We start from the raw sequence: 11211 nt of genomic DNA, 5'->3' as shown, positions 1-11211 counted from the left end.
GTTCTACAGTAAGCACCACAGGAGACATATTTTCTTATTTACAACAAGAGACTGAGCAGCCAAGCAGTGGCGAGAAGGACAAGTCATGTGCTCAGGGGGACCTACAAGACAAGTTCTCTGCATTGCTCATGTGGTTATTTTTATATAAATAAAAAATGTAATAGTGACCCAGTTCTACATGAACAAATTAGCAACAGCAACCGTGCAAGACGACAGACTTTCTGCCTGGTCTGGAGAAGGTGGGGTGTCAGAAGAAAGATGACAATTGGGTTTTTGGGCGGTTGGCTTTTAAGTAGTAAATATTATTTTTCTAAACTTAATTTTTTGGGACAAGTGCCAGAACAAATAAAGTACATGTGAGGTGGTGAGAGGGAGGAGGTGGGAGACAGAGGTAGTTAGGATGACAGAGGGGGAAATAATGTCAATGCCCTGGCCCAGGAGGAGCGAGTGGTGGACTGGTGCCTGTCTAGCTGACTGTGTCTCTGTGTCCACCCCACTGGAGCCGAGCTCTGTTTGACCAGAAGATTCACAAAGATAGTGCTGGCAACTGGTGACACAGCAGAAAGTTCCTCCCTCACCCCCACTTTCACTACTACTCAACAAATTAAGCTAGCTGGGTGGATTCCAATGAGGAGTCATTCGTGGTTATATTTGTTGACACTGATGTTCCGGTCACCCAAAGTCAACAAGCGATGGCAAAGAGTTATCTATATACGAGACAGACTGACGCAGGGGTCCCCACAACATGTTATTTCACTTAAAGGGATACTTTGGGATTTTGGCAATAAGGCCCTTTATCTACTTCCCCAGAGTCAGATGAACTTGTGGATACCATTTTTATGTCTCTGCGTGCAGTTTGAAGTAGATAAAGGGCCTCTGTAAAACTCCTGAAGTATCCCTTTAAAGAGACAAGTTGGGCACAGCCAATAAAATACTTAGTGAATGGATTAAAACATAATAGTATAATGATATAATATCAAAGAAGTTGAGCCCTTGAGTGAAAGTACCATTCATTATTATTAGGCTATTAACTACTTATCAACTCATCACAGACTCTTTGAGGATGCAAATTATGCATTCAGAGGCTTACAATTTACTGTATAATTTTCTGTGCATGAAATGTGATATACACAGAGTGTACAAAACATTAGGAACACCTGCTCTTTCCATGACATAGACTGACCAAGTGAATCCAGGTGAAGCTATGATCCCTTATTGATGTCACTTGTTAAATCCACTTTAATCAGTGTAAATTAAGGGGAGGAGACAGGTTAAAGAAGGATTTTTAAGTCTTAAAACAATTGAGACATGGATTGTGTAAGTGTGCCATTCAGAGGGTGAATGGGCAAGACAAAATATTTAAGTGCCTTTGAACGGGGTATGGTAGTAGGTGCCAGGCACATCGGTTTGTCTCAAGGACTGCAACGCTGCTGGGTTTTTCATGCTCAACAGTTTCCCTTGTGTATCAAGAATGGTTCAACACCCAAAGGACATCCAGCCAACTTGACACAACTGTGGGAAGTATTGGAGTCAACATGGGCCAGGATCCCTGTGGAACGCTTTCAACACCTTATATAGTCCATGCCCTGAAGAATTAGGAAGGTGTTCTTAATGTTTTGTACACTCAGTGTAGCAGCATAGCAGGATATTAAATGTGTCATTGTAATAGCCTACAAATTAAAATAACAAAAATAAATGTCTTTTTTTTTTACTACAAAAATTACCTTTACCTAACAATTCAAGTGTGAATTGCTATTATATTGCCTACCTGACCTTTTGAAATATTGTTTTTTTTCATTAGGTCTGATAAACACTACATAATGCATGTCACGTAATATTGTCACCTGAATTAAGAGCTCTATTTGCACCTCTCTTTTCTTTTTCACTGTTCTACTTTTCCTCTTCTTTCAAATTAATTTTATTCTGTTAGACTGCAGGTTCCTCACATTACACCACATTATACGTCAAATGAAAGTGTTGCAAAAGGGCTAATTATTCCTTTGGAGGGGTTATAATTACATCCTTTAGACAGAGGAATGGATACTGTAATGGCTCACTCCTCATGTGGAGGAATTTCCCAGGTCAGACAAAGGGCTGTGCAGCCAGCCATACACTTCCAGTAAGTGTCTGTCCATGACTCCTGCTGTTGGGTAATTTCCACAAATCTTTCAGATTTCTAATGAGAAAAGAAAATATATATTTAAAAAAAGAAGTAGACCTACTTAAATGTTTAATTAATAGTCTATGCTAATAGACTATGGCAATTTTCAGTTATCCACCCTAAATGAAAGACAAAAAATCGATACAATGTCACCATGCACAAAACGGGAAAGTGGATTAGGTAATATGCGACCGGAATGAGCTCCATGGGGTGGGGTGGGGGGGATTGCACAATTGTGGCCAAAGTGTGTATAAATACCAGTGCACCGCAGTCTCAACACATGACATTGAAGTCCCTCAACCGCTGACACCAAAACGACACTCAGCCAACTTTGGACTCATCTAGCGCATTGAAAATTGTGCATTGGAGAGAGTTCTGATTTTCTTCATAAACTGTCACTTCAATTCCAACTGATTTCAACAGGGACTTTTAAATTAGGCTATAAGCTTCCTAACAAAACCGAGAATGAAGGCCTTCAGTGTTGCAGTTGCAGTGGTGGTAGTCCTCGCATGTATGTGCATCCTTGAAAGCACCGCTGTTCCTTTCTCTGAGGTATGTCTAATTCTCCAACACCAACCCACTACAAACGTGTGCATCGATTTTAGAGGTTGGTCATGACTAATTTGTACATAATGTCTTTGCAGGTGCGAACGGAGGAGGTTGGAAGCATTGACAGTCCAGTTGGGGAACATCAACAGCCGGGCAGCGAGTCCATGCGTCCACCGGTACGTTCAATCGAGTGAATTAATTAAGCTAATTACCTTTAGCAAATTAACATCTAAGTGGTTGCATTTCACCCTCGGAATAGAATTAGCCCACTAGCGGTACCTGTTAACCATTTGATTGTGAGTCGTTAGAAAGTGCTTCAGGGACGAACAGTGCACAATGTGGTTGTGAAGTGGAGACTTGGACAATAATATTACCATGTGCTTGTTCCCTCTTTTTTTCATTTTGATTTTTTGGCGGGGAACAGGAGCTTTTCAGGTTCAAGCGTCAGAGCCACCTCTCCCTGTGCCGTTGGTGCTGCAACTGCTGTCACAACAAGGGCTGTGGCTTCTGCTGCAAATTCTGAGGACCTAAAGCCAGCTTATTAACTTATTGCCTTTAATTTCCCCCCTATTCTTCTACATTTCTTTTGGACTCTGTGGAGAAGAAGCAATCTCATTGACGTCTTTCTCACTGCAGAACCTCAATCTTGTACATACATGTTTTGTATCATTTTGTAGACATAAATGTATAGCCTACTGACACAAGAAAAATACATAGCTAATTGAAATAAGTGGGGATTTTTCCATTGTTGTACATTTTGTACATTTGTTTTATACATTTCCTATTTCTACATGTTTGCGATGTTTTCATTCTAAGATTCAATTATTTGTTAAATCATTTCTTATAGTGATTTTTTTATATAAATAAACACATTCTTTGAATAACAAACAGGGTTGTTTCTGAATTATGAATTTGTTATAGATGTGTACCCTGTGGCTAAATGTTCAGGCCTGACAGCCAGAGGCTTATTCAAATTAGCCACGTGGCTAGTAGTTTAACCCTGAGGTCTGGGAATGGAACCTACAGTGCCCTCAGACTTTATTCATACCCCTTGACTTTTTCCACATATTGTTGTGTTACAGCTTGAATTGAAAATGGATTAAGTTGAGATTTTGTGTCACTGGCCTACACACAATACCCCATAAGGTCAAAGTGGAATTGTGTTTTTAGAAATGTTTACATATTAATAAAAAAACGAAAAGCTGAAATGTCTTGAGGTAATAAGTATTCAACCCCTTTATTATGGCAAGACTAAATAAATTCAGTAGTAAAAATGTGCTTAACAAGTCAAGTCACACAATAAGTTGCATGGACTCACTCTGTGTGCAATAGTAGCGTTTAAAGCCCCCTAGAGCCGATGTCCGAGCCCCAACGGAAATCCGAGCCCCCACGGAAATCATATTAGCATAATGAGAAAAACTCCCCATAAAAATCTGTCCGTTTAAGCTAGAGATATCTGTTATTTGGAATCATCTCAATCCACAAAATCTGCCGATGTCGCACTTCCGCATCTGAGTTGAAAGGTGACAGAGCTACAGCGGTGTTTGTCAGACCATGAGACATCCTTAAAATTTGGTCTTCTTACAAAATCGTCTGTAGTGAAAGGTTTGACCTACAAACTATTATGACCCATCTATGGAAAAATGAGTCTCTCACGAACACAATGGTGTTCTCCATTTTGCTCTACAACCCCCACAAGCGTCTTGGGACTCGTCTGAAGTCCGCACAGCCAATCTACCAACTTCTGTCTGTAGCGTCTGAACAGTTAGGGCTAATATGACCCCTCTATGGAAAGGTGAGACTCTCACGAACACATACACAACCGGTCAAATGTATTAGAACACCTACTCATTCAAGGGCTTTTCTTTATTTTTACTATTTTCTACATTGCTGAATAATAGTAAAGACATCAAAATTATGGAATCATGTATTAATCAAAAAAGTGTTAAACAAATCAAAATATATTTCATATTTGAGATTCTTCAAATAGCCACCCTTTGCCTTGATGACAGCTTTGCAAACTCTTGGCATTCTCTCAACCAGCTTCATGAGGTAGTCACCTGGAATGCATTTCAATTAACAGGTGTACCTTCTTAAAAGTTAATTTGTGTAATTTCTTTCCTTCTTAATGTGTTTGAGCCAATCAGTTGTGTTGTGACAAGGTAGGGGGGTATACAGAAGGTAGCCCCATTTTTGGTAAAAGACCAAGTCCATATTATGGCAAGAACAGCTCAAATAAGCAAAGAGAAATTACAGTCCATCATTACTTTAAGACATGAAGGTCAGCCAATCCGGAAAATTTCAAGCACTTTGAAAGTTTCTTCAAGTGCAGTCACAAAAACCATCAAGCGCTATGATGAAACTGGCTCTCATGAGGACCGCCAGAGGAATGGAAGACCCAGAGTTACCTCTGCTGCAGAGGATAAGTTCATTAGAGTTACCAGCCTCAGAAATTGCAGGCCAAATAAATGCTTCACAGAGTTCAAGTAACAGACACATCTCAACATCAACTGTTCAGAGGGGACAGAAGAAACCACTACTAAAGGACACCAATAAGAAAAAGAGACCTGCTTGGGCCAAGAAACACGAGCAATGGACATTAGACCCGTGGAAATTTGTCCTTTGGTCTGGAGTCCAAATTTGAAATGTTTGGTTCCAGCCGCCGTGTCTTTGTGAGACGCATTGTGGTTTAACGGATGATCTCTGCATGTCTATTTCCCACCGTAAAGCATGGAGGAGGAGGTGTTATGGTGTGGGGGTGCTTTGCTGGTGACCCTGTCTGTGATTTTATTCAGAATTCAAGGCACACTTAACCAGCATGGCTACCACAGCATTCTGCAGCGATATGCCATCCCATCTGTTTTGGGCTTAGTGTTGGGCATTTGTTTTTCAACAGGACAATGACCCAACACACCTCCAGGCTGTGTAAGGGCTATTTGACCAAGAAGGAGAGAGATGGAGTGCTGCATCAGATGACCTGGTCTCCACAATCCCCTGACCTCAACCCAATTGAGATGGTTTGGGATGAGTCGGACCGCAGAGCGAAGGAAAAGCAGCCAACAAGTGCTCAGCATATGTGGGAACTCCTTCAAGACTGTTGGAATAGCATTCCAGGTGAAGCTGGTTGAGAGAATGCCAAGAGTGTTTATAGCTGTCATCAAGGCAAAGTGTGGCTATTTGAAGAATCTCAAATATCTATTTTGATTTGTTAACCCTTTTTTGTTTACTACATTATTCCATATGTGTTATTTCATAGTTTTGATGACCACTATTATTCTACAATGTAAAAAAATATATTAAAAATAAAGAAAAAAACCCTTCAATCAGTAGGTGTGTCCAAACATTTGACTTGTAGTGTCTATATATGTTTCCTGATCTTTCTTTTATTTCTCAGATATAGGACAGACACTTCAGAACAAACTTATTTTTAGATTTATTTTGGGGACTATCTGTTGTTCCATGTAGTGAATCTGTTATTCAATGCGTTTCTATGGGCTAATAACAATAAGGCCCCCCAAAACGTTTTTATTTTATTTTTGGGATACTTCAAGGGGTCTTAAAATTCAAAATCAAATAGCTAAGTGATCCTTGGTATGACCTTTCTTAAAACATTTCCATATAGCTCAGAAAGGGCTTAGACTGTTATGGGTTAATTAACATGATTTTTCAATGACTACCTAATTTCTGTACCCCACACATACAGTTATCTGTAAGGTCCCTCAGTCGAGCAGTGAATTTCAAACACAGATTCAACCATACAGACCAGGGAGGTTTTCCAATGCCTCGCAAAGAATGGCACCTATTGGATGATGGGTAAAAAAAAAAAAATACAGACATTGAATATCCGTTTGAGCATGTTGAAGTTATTAATTAGACTTTGGATGGTGTATCATTACACCCAGTCACTACAAAGATACAGGCGTCCTTCCTAGCTCAGTTGCCAGAGAGGAAGGAAACCGCTCAGCGATTTCACCATGAGGCCAATGGTGACTTCAAAACAGTTATAGAGTTTAATGGCTGTGATAGTAGAAAACTGAGGATGGATCAACAACATTGTAGTTGCTCCACAATACTAACATAATTGACGGAGTGAAAAGTAGGAAGGCTGTACAGAATGAAAATATTCCAAAACATGCATCCTGTTTGCAACAAGGCATGAAAGTAATACTGCAAAAAATGTGGCAAAGCAATTCAAATACAAATCCAATACAACACATTACTCAGTACCACTCTCCATATTTTCAAGCATAGTGGTGGCTGCATCATGTTATGGGTATGCTTGTAATCATTAAGGACTGGGGAGTTTTTCAGGATACAAAATAAACAGAATGGAGCTAAGCACAGTTAAAATCCTAGAGGAAAACCTGGTTCAGTCTGCTTTCCACCAGACACTGGGAAATTAATTCACATTTCAGCAGGACAATAACCTAAAACATATGGTAAAATCTACACAGGAGTTGCTTACCAAGAAGACTGTGAATGTTCCTGAGTGGCCGAGTTACAGTTTGACTTATGTTGAAATCTACTTGAAAATCTAAGGCAAGACCTGAAAATGGTTGTCTAGCATTGATCAACAACCAATTTGACAGAGCTTGAAGAATTTTGAAAATATTAATGGGCAGATGTTGCACAATCCAGGTGTGGAAAGCTCTTAGAGACTTACCCAGAAAGACTCAAAGCTGTAATGGCTGCCAAAGGTGCTTCTACAAAGTATTGACTCAAGGGTGTGAATACTTATGCAAATTATATATGTCTGTATTTAATTTTCAATAAATTTGAAAGCATGTTTTCACTTTTTCATTATGGGGTATTGTGTGTAAAAAAAATCAATTTTAATCCATTTTGAATTCAGGCAGTGACACAACACAATTTGAATAAGTCAAGGTGTATGAAAAACTTTCTGAAGAGACTGTATGTCAAAATAGGGATATTTAACCACTGTGAATGGCACACATTCCATGACATAGACTGACCAGGTGAGTCCAGGTGAAAGGTATTATCCCTTATTGATGTCACTTGTTAAATCCATTTAAATCAGTGTAGATGAAGGGGAGGAGACAGGTGAAACAATTTTTTTAAAAGCCTTGAGACAATTGAGGCATGGATTGTGAATGTGTGACATTCAGAGGGTGAATGGGAAGGACAAAATATTTAAGTGCCTTTGAACGGGGTATGGTAGTAGGTGCCAGGCGCACTGGTTTGTGTCAAGAACTGCACCGCTGCTGGGTTTTTCATGCTCAACAGTTTCCCATGTGTATTAAAAATGGTCCACCACCCAAAGGACATCCAGCCAACTTGACACTGTGGGAAGCATTGAAGTCAACATGGGCCAGCATCCCTGTGAAAAGCTTTCGACACTTTGTAGAGTCCATGCCCCGACGAATTTGCAACTCAATATTAGGAAGGTGTTCCTAATTGTTTTGTATACTCAGTGATCCAGTTCTACATTAACAAATTAGCCACAGCAACTGGGCAAGACGACAGGCTTTCTGGCTGGTCTGGAGAAGGTGGGGGTCGGTTTTTCGCCGGTTGGCTATTTCATTAGTAAATATTTATCTTAACTTAATTTTTGGGACATTTTGGGTCAAGTGCCCTGACAAATAAAGTACATGTGAGGTGGTGAGAGGGAGGAGGTGGGAGACAGAGGTAGTTAGGATGACAGAGGGGGGGAAACAATGTCAATGCCCCGGCCCAGGAGGAGCGAGTGGTGGACTGGCGCCTGTCTAGGTGACTGTGTCTCTGTGTCCACCCCACTGGAGCCGAGCTCTGTTTGACCAGAAGATTCACAAAGATAGTGCTGGCAACTGGTGACACAGCAGAAAGTTCCTCCCTCACCCCCACTTTCATTACTACTCAACAAATTAAGCTAGCTGGGTGGATTCCAATGAGGAGTCATTCGTGGTTATATTTGTTGACACTGATGTTCCCGATCACCCAAAGTCAACAAGCAATGACAAAGGGTTCTCTATATACAAGTCAGACTGACGCAGGGGTCCCCACAACATGTTATTTCACTTAAAGAGACAAGTTGGGCACAGCCAATAAAATACTTAGTGAATGGATTAAAATATAACTGTATAATATCAAACAAGTTGAGCCATTGAGAGCACGTACAATTCATTATTATTAGGCTATTAACCACTTATCACAGACTATTTTGAGGATGGAAATTATGCATTCAGAGGCTTACAATTTTCACAGTATCATTTTGTGTTTCTGAAATGTGATATAGCAGCATAGCATGTGTCATTGTTTTAAAGATACACTCTTATCCAAAGCAACTTACAGTAAGTGCATTCATCTCACACTTTTTTTTCTCTGTACTGGTCCCCCTTGGGAATCAAACCCACAACCCTGGCGTTGCAAGCAACATGCTCTACCAACTGAGCCACACAGGACATTTTAGTAGACTACACATTCAAATAAATGTAGGTTTTTTCTCAACTACAAAAATACCTTTGCCTAACAATTCAAGTGTGAATCACTATTATAAAGCCTACCTAAACCTTTTAAAATATTTTCTTTTTCATTAGGTCTGATAATGCCTGCCACATAAAACTATCATATTATTTTATTCCTAATAGCACTTGAAACACCTGAATGAAAGGTCCTACACATAGGATTTTTTGGTATAATTTTTGCATTGTACTGTAATGTCAGAAAATGTCCATAATATGTCTGCAGTAATAGTGGAATGATAGTGTTTCACAGTATGACTTACAGCTGTGATTAGCTGTGAGATTTGTCTATTGATTTCTCCCGCCGGAGCGGCTGTGTTATCTAGTGGAAATCTGGTCAAGTGGCAGGATTGCACAACAGTGGCCAAAGTGTGTATAAATACTGGTGTACCGCAGTCTTAACACAAGACAGAGAAGTTCCCTCAACCGCTAACACCAAATGGACCATCAACTAACTTAGGACTCATCTAGTGCATTGAAAGTTGTGCGTTGGAGAATGTCTCTTTATGGGAATATTTAAGAGTTCTGATCTTCATAGGCTGTCGCTTCAATTCCAACTGATTTCAACAGGACTGATTTCAATAGGCTATAAGCCTTCTAACAAAACTGAGAATGAAGGCCTTCAGTGTTGCAGTTGCAGTGGCGGTCGTCCTCGCATGTATGTAAATCCTTGAAAGCACAGCTGTTCCTTTCTCCGAGGTATGTCAACTTTTATAACACCAACCCACTTCAAACATGTCTGCATAGGTTGATCATGACTAATTTGTGCATAATGTCTTTGCAGGTGCAAACAGACGAGGTTGGAAGCATTGGCAGTCCAGTTGGGGAACATCAACAGCCGAGCGGCGAGTCCATGCGTCCGCCGGTATGTTCAATTGTGTGAATTAATTAAGCTAATTACCTTTAGCAAATTAAAATCTAAGTGGTTGCGTTTGCCCTGCAGAATTGAATTAACCCACTAGTGTTACCTGTTATCGTTTGATTGTGAGCCGTTAGAAAGTGCTTCAGGACGAACAGTGCGCAACGTGGTTATGAAATGGAGACTTGGACAAAAAGACTTACCATGTGCTTGTTCCCTCCTTTTTTAATTTTCTTTTAATGGCGGGGAACAGGAGCATTTCAGGTTCAAGCGTCAGAGCCACCCCTCCCTGTGCCGTTGGTGCTGCAACTGCTGTCACAACAAGAGCTGTGGCTTCTGCTGCAAATTCTGAGGACCTAAAGCCAGCTTATTAACTTATTGCCTTTAATTTCCCCCCTATTCTTCTACATTTCTTTTGGACTCTGTGGAGAAGATGCAATCTCATTGACGTCTTTCTCACTGCAGAACCTCAATCTTGTACATAAGTGTTTTGTATCATTTTGTAGATATAAATGTATAGCCTACTGACACAAGAAAAATACATAGCTAATTGAAATAAGTGGGGATTTTTCCGTTGTTGTACATTTTGTACATTTGTACATGTTTGCGATGTTTTCATTCTAAGATTAAATGATTTGTTAAATCATTTCTTATAGTGATTTTTTTATATAAATAAACACATTCTTTGAATAACAAACGTGGTTGTTTCTGAATTATGAATGTGTTATAGATGTGTACCCTGTGTCTAAATGTTCAGGCCTGACATCCAGAGGCTTATTCAAATTAGCCACGTGGCTAGTAGTTTAACCTGAGGTCTGGGAATGGAATCTACAGTGCCTTCAGAAAGTATTCATACCCCTTGACTTTTTCCACATTTTGCTGTGTTACAGCCTAAATTTGTGTCACTGCCCTACACACAATACTCCATAATGTAAAAATGGAATTATGTTTTTACAAATGTATTAATAATGAAAAGCTGAAATGTCTTGAGTCAATAAGTATTCAACCCCTTTTTTATGGCAAGCCTAAATAAGTTCAGTAGTAAAAACGTGCATAACAAGTCACATAGTGACATAGTTATAGTGTTTAACATTATTTTTGAATGACTACCTCATCTCTGCACCCCACACATACAATTATCTGTAAGGTCCCTCAGTTGAGCAGTGAATTTCAACCACAGATTC

General features: G+C 39.8%; 1 protein-coding gene across 1 annotated transcript; it reads left to right on the top strand.

Annotated features, from left to right (window-relative positions):
- Positions 1-2441: 2441 nt before the first annotated feature.
- On the top strand, positions 2442-10673 carry LOC121558147 (hepcidin antimicrobial peptide). The gene is given in 6 exon segments (XM_045216224.1): positions 2442-2713; positions 2806-2886; positions 3135-3227; positions 9754-9867; positions 9953-10033; positions 10281-10673. Coding segments are annotated over 6 exon segments (555 nt in total). The 5' UTR covers positions 2442-2626; the 3' UTR covers positions 10380-10673.
- Positions 10674-11211: the final 538 nt, after the last annotated feature.

The sequence above is a fragment of the Coregonus clupeaformis genome, unplaced genomic scaffold (genome assembly GCF_020615455.1).
Source record: "Coregonus clupeaformis isolate EN_2021a unplaced genomic scaffold, ASM2061545v1 scaf0640, whole genome shotgun sequence".
Lineage (NCBI taxonomy): Eukaryota > Metazoa > Chordata > Actinopteri > Salmoniformes > Salmonidae > Coregonus > Coregonus clupeaformis.
The sequence above is the reverse complement of the archived record's forward strand: the minus strand, read 5'-3'. Positions and strand labels throughout refer to the sequence as shown.